The 13,559-nt window shown below is 39.3% G+C and overlaps 1 protein-coding gene across 5 annotated transcripts in view; it reads right to left on the reverse strand.

Moving 5' to 3' along the window:
- GPATCH8 (G-patch domain containing 8) overlaps positions 1 to 13,559 on the reverse strand; it is a 106,390-nt gene that overhangs the window by 74,390 nt on the left and 18,441 nt on the right. For 3 of the 5 annotated variants that reach the window (XM_025362044.1, XM_025362042.1, XM_025362040.1), the window contains exon 2: positions 5,283 to 5,357. The exons of 1 other annotated variant lie outside the window; for it this stretch is intronic. Coding sequence is in view for 1 of the 4 variants with exons in the window: in XM_025362040.1 (XP_025217825.1) it covers positions 5,283 to 5,357 (75 nt within the window). In the remaining 3 variants the exon portion in view is untranslated. Of the gene's footprint in view, positions 1 to 3,870; positions 3,906 to 5,282; positions 5,358 to 13,559 lie in introns of all 5 variants that reach the window. One more of the 5 variants, XM_025362043.1, reaches the window with a different exon arrangement.

Genomic DNA, 13,559 nt, shown 5'->3' on the forward strand with positions numbered 1-13,559 from the left:
GGCTGTAAGTTTTTACAGTAGGAAACAGCCTATTACGTCTCAAGAGAAAACCATGCTGCAGGTATGCCCATGACTGGATGAATACTAATTCTATACTGAATTTTGTTTTAGTTGCAGCCACATTCAATTTACATCATTTAGCCCATTTTCAACAGTGACAAAACAGTAAGTCTCTTGAGTGGATTGTAAGCTCTGCTGATTGTGTATTAAAGACTATAAGCAAGAACCAAGGCTACTAGGTGAACCCATGCAAACAAGTTGTAAAAATTCCCAAAACAAAAACTCTAGCGCTCACTACAGATGACACAATGAAGACTAAAGAGAAAAGCCACATAGTAATGCTACACCATTCAGCTCCAAGAAGCACATTATTTCTAGTGCAGTCCATATATGGTCACTGCTAAATGTCAAATCAGCAGTCTTATAGAGTTACAGTTTGGAACTAGTGGAGTCCACAGATCTAGACAGATATGCAACATGACAAAACCCAATTATACATATACTTCCAAATCCTTAAGATGCACAAACTAAACATCAGCAACTGGAGTTTGAAGCTTACACTAATTTTTAAACCTGTCAGGTAGAGCAAGGGCCGACTAATGGCTGATGGGTAGTTGTATTTCCAACCACAACAATAACAACATGTTTTAAGTCTATGATGCAGGCATTTTGCCTTCTATATAGCTTAAAGTCATTCCCCCATCTGAACCCTCATCTTCTTTTTTTTTTTTTTTTTTTGAGATCGAGTCTCACCCAGGCTGGAGTGCGGTGGCACAATCTCGGGTTAAAGAGATTCTCCTGCCTCAGTCTCCCAAGTAGCTGGGACTACAGGCATGTGCCACCACACCTGGCTAAGTTTTGTATTTTTAGTAGAGATGGGGTTTCACCGTGTTAGCCAGAATGGTCTCTATCTCCTGAGCTTGTGATCCACCCGCCTCGGCGTCCCAGAGTGCTGGGATTATAGGCGTGAGCCACCATGCCTGGTGCATTTTTTTTTTTTTTTTGGGACGGAGTCTCGCTCTGTCACCCAGGCTAGAGTACAGTGGCGTGATCTTGGCTCACTGCAACCTCTGCCTTCCAGGTTCAAGCGATTCTCCTGCCTCAGCCTCCTGAGTAGTTGGGATTACAGGTGTGTGCCACCACGCCTGGCTCTTTTTTTATTTTTAGTAGAGACAGGGTTTCACCATGTTGGTCAGCCTGTTCTCGAACTCCTGACCTCATGATCTGCCCGCCTCAGCATCCCAAAGTGCTGGGATTACAGGGGTGAGCCCCTGCGTCCGGCCCGATTCCTCATCTTCTAACTATGATAAAGGTCATAAAGGACCATATATCCTAAATAACACCAACTAATTCTGCTGTGATTGAATCCTAGATGGAGCTATGGCTTTAGATCAAGCTTTGTTTTGTAAAAATTTTGTCTTTAAGTAAGTGGAGGTTATAATTATAACATTTGAGACCTAAATATCTCATAAAGCAATAACAACTTTTAAAATTCAAATTCAAAGTTTTTCGTAATAGAGATAAAATGTTAACACTTTCCAACTTGTTTTTAATAGAGATAATCAAGTTGTTCAGTAATTCTTCCATAATTTTCTTAAAAAGATGTTTTATTCTTGAGGAAAAATTTCACTGAAAGATATCTGGTTGGTTGAAGTAAATAAGGAAAATAAAACTTTTCTATAATTATTATTAAATGCTTTACAAATGCTGGATTTTGACGTATTTTCAACATTTACCTATTAAAATTGAAATACCAATATCTCACTAACAAATCTGGGTTTCAGAAATTCACTAAAAGCATAATACATTATTGCATCTTCATGTCTCATTTCCCATCTTGCTGGTTTGCATCAAATCTAGCCTACTACAAAATAAAAAGACCTTAATCCTATACTCACAATAACCCTTCACACAGGCATATTCTTGGCACAAACCTGTGCAGAGACTTCCACGGTTACCAGCTGCTGCAGATTACCTTTAGTTAAAAAAAAATGACTAGACCTTTAGCTCCTGCAATGATCTGTAGACTCCCAAAGCTGCATATTTCCAGCCACTTTTGAGTTGCATGCTGTAGCAAAACAGTCAGCACCTCTCAATAGATATTGCTGCAGAGAAAGATTTTAATTCAGCACTCTTTCTGTGTTAGAAGCAACACCATTTCCCCCTAAAAACAAAACAGCTTAATATAGCCAGCCAGCCATATAATTAAATATCTACTTATTATTTGGTGGGCATTCCTTAGGTGATAAGTGACTTCTTTTGTTTGGTGGGAGGGAGGGAACACTACCTACTTTGATGCCAATCACTGTAGGAGTTTCTCTTAAAACTTAAAATTTTCTGTGACCAAAAAAAATGTCAAAAAAAATGTTAAAAAAAAAAAAGAACACTTAAAATTTTACTTCCAACTGATCAGGCAACAGAAATAAGATCCCTCTTATCTTGTGTGTCATACCTTTTTTTTCTTATTTTTTCTTACATCTTTATTTATTCTCCCAGATCCTATGTCCTATGTCTATCTAATACAATGTAGGCCATGAAGTTCTCTCCTACAACCTAAACTATCACATCACAAATAATGCATATATTTATCTTTCAGAAGTAAATTTTCATTGAAAGTGTCATTACTAATACATTTCTGAACATGCATTTATTTATTTAAAAAAATTAAATATCTAGCCTGAGCATTATATACTATTTGCTATTTTAAGTGGAGAAGGTAGCACTATTTAATAAATAAGGCATATATCAATTCTACTCCTACTGAATGAGATTATTCAACAATGATTACTCAATTAGACTGCCTTCTGATAGTGTTTTCCCTATATGTGGCAGAAAAAGTCCTGGACATTATGAAAGGTAAAACAGCTTTAGCCTCATGTGTCATAGGAATGAAATTTCCAAAAATATTTCAGTGTATCCCTCTAGGCTTAAAAAATGTTAAATATCATTTAATTTAGTGGTTTAAAAAACTATTTGTTGAGTATTGTAATAATGAATACTAGGTTGCAAATTTCGTCTAATTAAATTTCCTGCTGCTGTTGAGTATCCACAGAATTATAGCTTGTGTAAGAATATTAACCAACCATGCACCTTGTAGAATATGGTACTGGGGAGTTGATTCTGACAGCTTGGTCTTAAACTTAGACCCTCCTGTTTTTTGTTTGTTTTTGAGACCGAGTCTCGCTCTGTCACCCAGGCTAGAGTGCAGTGGCACGATCTCGGCTCACTGCAACCTCCGCCTCCCAGGTTCAAGCCATTCTCCTGCCTCAGCCTCCCAAGTAGCTGGGACTACAGGCGCCTACCACCGCACCTGGCTAATTTTTGTATTTTTAGTAGATACAGGGTTTCACCATCTTGGCCAGGCTGGTCTCGAACTCCTGACCTTGTGATCCACCCGCCTCGGCCTCCCAAAGTGCTGGGATTACAGGTGTGAGCCACTGCACCCGGCCAGACCCTCCAGTTTTTTAAATTGAAATGGAAAAATTAAATTAGTTTGCAAATACAAGATACTGTCTAGCCTACAGATTTCATTACAAAATTCTGCCTTGTCATAATCCCCAAAATAATACAGAACAAGGCACAAACCCCGGTGACTTTTAACTTAGCAAAGTGGGCTTGGCATTTTATCCTTATGTCAAAACACAAGACTAGGCTTTCAGTGAAATATCAGATGAGAATTCTCCCTCTGCAGCATTATCACATGCGTCATCAATTACTGCCATGCCTAAGTCTAGCATCATGCCAGCACATTAAGACAGAAGGTACTATATGCAGTGTTCACTGGACCAGAAAGACAGAAATAAGAAAGGGAGGTGGGGAGAAAGAAACCCTAGAGAAGAAATTAAAAAAGGCAGACCGTGCAATACAAACCAGATCATGGCTGCTTAGCTAATATGGGCCAACTGCTGTGGAAGAAAAATGTCGAACACCCCAAGTTGTGTAAATTTCTGTAAACATCTAAACACACATACAAACACACACAACACCAACCTAATTAGGAACATAAATATATGTTGATCCTTTACTATGTTACAGTTTTGAAAATAAAAATTAAAGTTAAAATATCCGTATTCTCTAAATTGCCTTCTTATTTTCCTGAGGAAGAAGCTAGTGTTTCTTAAGGGGAAGGGGTGGGCTTGCCATGGATGGTTATAAAGATTAAGATTCCCTTTTTGACTTTTTTTCCCCACTCAAGTTTTACCAATAACTCACTGAAATCATTATTAAACATGTACACTTAAGCACAAATAGTAAATGCTGACAATAATGACAAGTTTAGACATTTTAACAATAGACTGTGTTATTTAAAAATAATAGGTTTGGCCGGGTACAGTGGCTCAAGCCTGTAATCCCAGCACTTTGGGAGGCCGAGACGGGCGGATCACGAGGTCAGGAGATTGAGACCATCCTGGCTAACACGGTGAAACCTCGTCTCTACTAAAAAATACAAAAAACTAGCTGGGCGAGGTGGTGGGCCCCTGTAGTCCCAGCTACTCGGGAGGCTGAGGCAGGAGAATGGTGTGAACCCGGGAGGCAGAGCTTGCAGTGAGCTGAGATCCGGCCACTGCACTCCAGCCTGGGTGACAGAGCGAGACTCTGTCTCAAAAAAAAAAAAAAAAAGCGTTTTTCAAAATGAAAATAATGTTCAAAAATTAAGAAGTTTTTTTAAAACTAAGAGCCAGGTAAATAAATCTCCTTGTTCTATTGCTTGGTATCATCAGTGTCCAAAACTAAGTAGTGTGAAAAGATAGAAACAATCAGCTTTTGACAAAAACCAGACAATTCTTAAGCTACACAGACCAAACTTGCCATGTTTCACAAGAGTCTGGTAAATAAAACATATTACTCCTTGAATGTTTCTAATACAATATTTTTTAAAAATGTCCATACATAGTCTACTTATGTAGGAACATTTCATACATAATTATATTGCCCAGGAGAGGTGAAGCTATAAAGGATCAAAATACATTTTACTCCTTTATTCAATTCACAAAATGCTAAACTTTAACTTGCTGCCTTCAACAAAGTTATCAGTATGGGCCAGAAAGATATTTTTCCATCAAAATTCTAATGTGTTTCTAGATTTTTTTGGACTGATTTCCCAACATATTAAATATTAGATTACATCCCAAATTCTAATTGATTACTGTATGGCATGCAAGAAAACAACTCTAAACTGTACTATTGGTCATTAATAAGTTTAACTTCACTCACATCAAGTGTCACACAAACACTACCTAACTAACTGGCTAAGACCCGAAATTAAGCACTGATAATCTTACCGATTCTATAGGCTTGTCAAGTGATGCTTGTTCAATTTCCAAGTGTCCTTCCTCATATTGATCAAAGTGATTACCCTGAAAAAAGATGATTACAGTTATTTTTCAAAAGCAGTACGTGTCAAATTTATTAACAGTTTAACCAAACTAAGGGTTATTTTTAACTTTTCTTTTTATTTTTAACCTAAAAGAACACTGCAATTGTTCTTTTTCAGTAGACAATCAAAACCACACCACAAATTCCAACTTTTTAAAAATTTATAAAAATGGGCCAGGCGTGGTGGTTCACGCCTGTAATCCCAGCACTTCAGGAGGCTGAGGCAGGTGGATCACCTGAGGTCAGGAGTTCAAGACCAGCCTGGCCGAAATAGTGAAACCCCATTTCCACTAAAATTACAAAAAATTAGCTGGTTGTGGTGGCATGCGCCTGTAGTCCCAGCTACTCGGGAGGCTGAAGCAGGAGAACCACTTGAACCCAGGAGGTGGAGACTGCAGTGAGCTGAGATTGGGCCACCACACTCCAGCCTGGGCAACAGAGCAAGACTCCATCTCAAAAAAGAAAGAAAGAAAGAAAAAAAAAACTTTATAAAAATGTATTAGGGCTGGGCACAGTGGCTCACGTCTGTAATTCCAGCACTTTGGGAGACTGAGGTGGGAAGATCACTTGAGGACAAGAGTTCAAGACCACCCTGGGCAATACAGTGAGACCCTGTTTCTACAAAAAAAATTTTTTTAATTAGCCACACATTGTGGTGTGAACCTGTAGTCCCAGCTACTCAGGGGGCTGAGGTGGGAGGATCACGTCAGCCCAGGAGGTCGAGGCTGCAGTGAGCTGTGATCAAGCCACTGCACTCCAAGTCTGGGTGACAGAACAAAACCCTATTTCAAACAAAACAAAACACAACTTATTAGGAATCTAGGCCTAGTAATCTGAACTTTTATTCTCCTAACAAGTGTTGAAATTGCAAACTAAAACACTACCAACCATTTGGGACACCAACTCTTTTAGACTGACTACATTAGGAAGACTACAGAGTCTTACAAAGAGCCATGCTGTTTTACCTTTTTTTTTTTTTTTTTTTTTTGAGACAGAGTCTCACTCTGTAGCCCAAGCTGGAATGCAGTGTCACAATCTCAGCTCACTGCAACCTCCGACTCCAGGGCTCAAGTGATTCTTGTGCCTCAGCCTCCCAAGTAGCTGGCACTACAGATGCACGCCACTATACCTGGCTAATATTTTCTGTTTTAGTAGAGATGGGTTTTCACCATGTTGCCCGGGGTAGTCTCAAACTCCTGAGCTCAGGCGATCTACCCACCTCAGCCTCCCAAAGTGCTGGGATTACAGGAGTGAGCCACTGCACCCAGCCTGTTTCACTTTTTTATAAGCAATATTGCATTAAACCTTTAATAATGAAGAAAACAAGTCATAGTAATGAAAATAAAATCTATATTTTAATAAATACTGCTCAATCTGGTAACATCATTTTAAACTAAATCTGCTAAGGCATTAAACTTTAAATCAATTGATACCTCCCAGCTTTTCAAGAAATTAAAAATAAGTTCTTGACAGTTTCCAAAGCAACTATTCCTTAAGATGATCTGCAAAGGAGATAAACATGCCTGTATAATGATGTATTTGATCATAATCAAGCAAGTTGTCACTGCAACTAAAATAAGTAAAAACAGTTTCAACAAATGATAACTGCAGACAACTAAGAAGTTCCCTCTAATCACAGTTTTCACAAGTCTCCTCGCTTCATCAGGAAGGAATAGCCCATTATTTGGTTTTAAATCAAAATATCAATTTTCTGGTTCCCTTCTAGTCTTAAAGTGTAAGACATTAGGATATGAGAGTCCCACAATTACCTAAATCAAAACACTAAAGACTTCAGTCTTTTGGTCTAGCCTAAATGAATTCAGTGCGCGGAATGATATAACTTGAATGTTAACCTAACAAAAAGTTACTTTGCCTTTTCAAGGTAAAATTTAAATTCTAATTCAATAATAAAATTTAATGATGCAGAGCTCTAACATGTAATTTGTCAAATTGTACAGTAAGTATTACGTTTCTCTCACTAGACTGTGAAGTCCTTGAAGACAAGAACTGAGTTTTGTCTATCTCTTACACCTGATACTTAACATGACAGCCAAATACTAGGGAACAATTAGGTGCTAAAATTGTGTGGCAGTGCTGAACAAGTTCTAGAACAAGATGGTGGTGGTGATAGTAGTACAACATTGTTAAAGTACTTAATGCCACTGAACTGTATACTTTTTTTTTAAGAGAAGGGGGTCTCACTATGTTGCCCAGGCTGCCTTCAAATTCCTGGGCTCAAGGAGCCCAAGCCTCGGCTTCTTGACCAGCTGAAACTACAGGCGCCACATCACTACACTTGGCTTGGACTATATACTTCCAAATAGTTAAAGTAATAAATTTTATGTTACATGCATTTTACCACAATAAAAATAATAAAAACAAAAATTGTATGGCAAAGTCTATCCAAGAAAAAAAGGAGAAAAATGGAATACCAAGGGACAGGAGTATGCTTTCCAAAGACAAAAAAAAAAAAAGGACTTAAGAGTGGGTATTTCAGGAATGAAAAAAAGCAATAATCAACAAATGATTTTTAAAAATTAAAAACAGCTATTAATCCTGAAAGTCTGCCTTTTGTTTTGTTTTGTTTGAGATGGAGTCTTGGTCTGTCACCCAGGCTAGAGCGTAGTGGTGCCATTGTGGTTTACTGCAAACTCCGCCTCCCAGATTCAAGGGATTCTCCCACCTCAGCCTCTGGAGTAGCTGGAATTACAGGCACACACCACCAGATCTGGCTAATTTTTGCATTTTTAGTAGAGACGGGGGCGGTCTCACCATGTTGGCCAGGCTGATCTCGAACTCCTGACCTCAAGTGATCCGCCCGCCTCAGCCTCCCAAAGTGCTGAGATTACAGGTTTGAGCCACCTGGCCCAGCCTGAAAGTCTGTCCTCAATTAACCTCCAAACACCTGCTACTTGGCATTTTAATTTCTACTAACACTTAACATTTTAAGTTACTTTAAAGGTATTAATTGCAAAGTACTTCTAAATTACTAAATCATAAATATCCAAATACTGAGATTAACTCAAACCTCATTATATTATAGAACACCAATGTACAGCCGAATATCGATTCTTTTACTCTACAGGTCTATACAATTTAATGATACAAGAATAAACCAGGCGCAGTGGCTCATGTCTGTAATTCCAGCACTTTGGGAGGCTGAACTGGGAGCACTGCTGGAGGCCAGGAAGTTGGACATCAACTTGGGCAACATAGCAAGCAAGACCTTGTCTCTACAAAAAAATTAGTGGGTGTGGTGGTGTGTACCTATAGTCCTAGTCCTACAGTCCTAGCTACTCTGGAGGCTAAGGCAGGAGGATCACTTCAGCCCAGGGGTTCAAGACGGCTATGAGCTGACTGAGCCACTGCATTTAGGACTGGGTAACAAATCAAGAGTGTGTCTCAAAAACAAAAAACAAAACAAAACAAAACAAAAAAACAGAAAGCTTCATCTTAACAATAACTGTGTACTACCTTTTTAAAGTAATTAAACCTTTAGTTTGTTTGTTTTAAATTTTACTTTAAGTTCTGGGATACATGTGCAGAACATGCAGGTTTGTTGCTTAGGTATACATGTGCCATGGTGGTTTGCTGCACCTATGAACCCGTCATCTAGATTTTTTTTTTTTTTTTGAGATGGAGTCTGGCTCTGTCGCCCAGGCCGAAGTGCAGTGGTGCCATCTTGGCTCACTGCAACCTCCGCTTCCCGGTTCAAGCGATTCTCCTGCCTCAACCTCCTGAGTAGCTGGGATTATAGGCACCCGCCACCACACCCGGCTAATTTTTTTGTATTTTTAGTAGAGATGGGGTTTCACCCTGTTGGCCAGGCTGGTCTTGAACTGACCTCATGATCCACCCGTCTTGGCCTCCCAAAGTGCTAGTATTACAGGCGTGACCCACTGCGCCCGGCCTCGTCTAGGTTTTAAGTCCCATATGCATTAGGTATTTGTCCTAATGCTCTCCCTCCCCTTGCCCCCCACCCCCTGACAGGCCCCAGTGTGTAACGTTCCCCTCTCTGTGTCCGTGTGTTCTCATTGTTCAACTCCCACTTACGAGTGAGAACATGGGGTTATTTATTTTGAGACAAGAGTCTGACTCTCGCCCAGGCTAGAGTGCAGTGGCGACATGTTGGCTTACTACAACCTCTGCCTCGTAGGTTCAAGCAATTCTCCTGCCTCGGCTTCCTGAGGACCTGGGATCTCAGGCGTGTACCACCACACCTAGCTAATTTTTGTATTTTTAGTAGAGATGGAGTTTCTCCATGTTGACCAGTCAGGTCTCAAACTCCTGACCTCGAGTGATCGGCCTGCCTTGGTCTCCCAAAGTGCTGGAATTACAGGTGTAAACCACCATGCCCAGCCTAGTTCTATGAATTTTAACATATTTATAGATTCTTGTAACTTTGAAGTCTTGTCTGACACTCCTTCTCTGTGCTCCTTTAGCTTTATGTTCATACCTTTGTTATGGTACCTGTACTGTGATTCCCTGTTTACTTATCTCCTCTACCATAAAGCATGTTCTTTAAGTCCAGGAACTCTTTCTTCTTCTATATACTCTACATAACAACATTTTCTAGTACATTAGGGAATATTACATGTTGATTTAGAATAACTAAGGGTCTCCCTGTCACCCAGGCAGTGGCGCAATCACAGCTCACTGCAGCTTCTACTTCCTAGGCTCAATTGATTCTACCACCTCAGCCCCCCAGGTAACTGGGACTACAGGCATGTACTAGCACGCCTGGCTAATTTTTGTTTGTTTAATGTGGTTTTGTTTTGTTCTTGGTAGAGACAGGGTTCTGCCATGTTGCCTGTGTAAATAAAATGAGAAGAGGCTGGTTCATACAAGACAGTTTATATTTTATTCAAGTTAACCAAGGTAAAGACTCAGATCTTTCACATTCTTGCTCTTGCCCACTCCCTTCTCTCCATTTTTCTCCATTTCTTTTTTTTTCTTTAACAGCCTGTGTTGCCCAGGCTGTTTTCAAACTTGGGCCCAAGCAGTCCTGCTGCCTCAGCCTCCAGAATAGCTGGGATTACAGGCACATAGTCTTTCAAAGGTGATTTGCACTGTTAAAATTATGACCATTAAGGACATTTTTTTGTAAAATGCTTTTTTTGACACATTTTATTAGACTGACCTCATAGGTAGAGCTTTAAAAAAATTTTCTTTTTTTTACAATTTTTGTAACCTCTTTAATCTTACCTCTAGATATGTTATCTAGTTTGATAGTCTGGTCACAGGTGAGGAAAGGTTGAGCAAGCAGTGTCTTTAATTTTTTAGTGCATTGTGGCCCCCTTTATTAAAATATACTACTAACACAAATAATACTAATGTAAAATGGATATTGTTAAAAGTTTAGGCTACACTGTAACAAGTAAAAAAAACGAAAGAAAGCCCTCCTTTCTCCTGTTTCATTTCTTAGAAGTAACCATTGTTTCCAATTTGTTACGTTTCAGTTTTTTAGTAAAGTTTTAAAATATACATGCTGTTTGGAAGAAGTGCTTTAGAAATACTGAATATGAGTTTATTGTAATTAGTAACTTCTGTGATTACTTTTAGATAGACAGACTTTATTTTTTCAAGTAGTTTTAGGTTTACAGCAAAGTTGAGCTGAAAGCATAGACACAGCCTCCTGCACATTTATTATAATACATTTGCTACAATAGGTGAACCAACACTGACACATCATTATCAGCCAAAGTCCATAGTACATTAAGGTCCACTCTTGGTGTACCTACCATCATCATGATACGGTGTACATATCATCATCTAAGAGTTTTGCCAAATGTATAGAGACATTTATCTACCATTACAGTATCACAGAGAATAATTTCACTGCTCAAAAAAATCCACAGTATCCACCTGTTCATCCCTTTACTTTCTTCCCCTCAAACTCCTGGCAACCACTGATCTTTTTACTGTTTCCACGGTTTTGCCTTTTCCAGGATGTTATGTATTTGCAATCATTATGTAGCCTTTTCCAATTGGCTTCTTTCACATATTCCTGAATATGTATCCAAGGTTCTTCCATGTCTTTTCCTGGCTTGATAGCTCATTTCTTTTTAGGGCTGAATAATATTCCATTGGTATATCACAGTTTACTTATCCATTCACCTACTGAAGGATATATGGACTGCTGTGGAGTTTTGGCAATTACAAATAAAGAATGCTATAAACATCCATGTTCTTGGTTTTTGTGTAGACTTAAGTATTCAGCTCCTTTGGTTAAGTACTAAGTAGTATGACTGCCGGACTGAATGCTAAAAAATAGGTTTAGGTATGTAAGAACCGCCAAACTGTTCTGTCTTCTCTTTCTTTTGACGGTGTCTTTTGCAGAGCAGTTTTAAATTTTAATAAAATCTAACTTACCATTTCTTTCTTTCATGGGTGTGCCTTTGGTTTTCCATCTGAAAAGTTATCACCAACCCCAGTGACACCTAGTATTTTGTTTACTTTTATTTGGTGTTCCTGTCATTGTGATGAGACTACATTTATGTTGGGAGTAGGTAGAAAATATTTTGCGCTTCACTACCAGGGATTAGTGATTGCTGTTAATATTTCACTTTGGTGGGAGTTGATGGTGTTTATGTTTTTATGTTAACATTAAAGAAACCAATTAGCCTTATTTTAATAGGGTAGCTTTAATTCAGCTTAAATCTGCAAATTTGTGGAATTTTAGACCAAGAAATGACATGAGTGTCTAGTTCAAGTTCTTCATTTTACAAAGGAAGGTACAAAGAATGAGAAATATGACATGATCTGCATGAGGTCATACAGTGAATTATTAATGAAGACAGGACTTAGAATTGCTTATAACCATGTTAAAGAACTAAGATAAAAGATGTACTGGTAATTTTTTCTTGTATAACAAACACTTTTGATGATAGGGGTTTCTTATTCTTTTTCACTTGGTGTTGTGGCTCCTAATTTTTAAGAGGGCAAGTTTTAAAACAGTGAAAAATATAAAAAGTTTTTATACTTTTCCAATGTTGCGGCTAATTGATAGCTTTATTAAGGCAAATCAAATAAATGTTGAGAAGTACACAATTAAATAAGTTATTATTTGTAGAGCATTTCTTTTCAGGGTTTTATTTTTGTTGTTGTTGTTTGGGTTTTTTTTTTGAGACGGAGTCTTGCTCTGTTCTCAGGCTAGAGTGCAGTGGCGCGATCTTAGCTCACTGCAACCTCCACCTCTTGGGTTCAAGCGATTCTCCTGCTTCAGCCTCCCGAGTAACTGGGACTACAGGCGTGCGCCACCACATTCAGCTAATTTTTTGTATTTTCAGTAGAGAAGGAGTTTCACCATGTTAGCCAGGATGAGCTTGATCTCCTGACCTCGTGATCCACCTGCCTCGGTCTCCCAAAGTGCTGGGATTACAGGCATGAGCCACCGTGCCCAGCCTTTTTTTTTTTTTTTTTTAAAAGACAGAGTCTTACTCTGTCGCCCAGGTTGGAGTGTTATGGTGCAATCTCAGCTCACTGCAACTTCCACCTCCTGAGTAGCTGGGACTACAGGTGTGCACCACCATGCCAGACCAATTTTTTTTTTGTATTTTATTTATTTTTTTGAGATAGAGTCTTGCTCTGTCGCCCAGGCTGGAGTGAAGTGGCATGATCTCGGCTCACTGCAACCTTCACCTCCTGGTTCAAGCAATTCTCATGCCTCAGCCTCCCAAGTAGCTGGGATTACAGGTGTGCGCCACCACACCCAGCTAATTTTTTGTATTTTTAGTAGAGACGGGGTTTCACCATGTTGGCCAGATTGGTCTCGAAGTCCTGACCTCAGGTGATCTGCCTGCCTCGGCCTCCCAAAGTGCTGGGATTACAGGTGTGAGCCACCACACATGGCCCATGATAATTGTATTATAGTTAGCGTACGGATACTCTAGTAGGGAATATAGGTGAGTGGTATACCAAATTCTCTGTACTATCTTTGTAACTATTCTACAAATCTAAAATTACTTTAAAATAAAACAAAAAACAGGCCAGGTGCAGTGGCTCACGCCTGTAATCCCACCACTTTGGGAGGCCAAAGCGGGTGGATCACCTGAGGTCAGGAGTTCATGACAGCCTGGCCAACATGGTGAAACCCCATCTCTACAAAAAAACAAAAATTAGCTGGGCATGATGGCGGGCGCCTGTAATCAAATCGCTTGAACCCGGAAGGCAGAGGTTGCAGT

The sequence above is a fragment of the Theropithecus gelada genome, chromosome 16, assembly GCF_003255815.1.
Source record: "Theropithecus gelada isolate Dixy chromosome 16, Tgel_1.0, whole genome shotgun sequence".
NCBI classification, from domain to species: domain Eukaryota; kingdom Metazoa; phylum Chordata; class Mammalia; order Primates; family Cercopithecidae; genus Theropithecus; species Theropithecus gelada.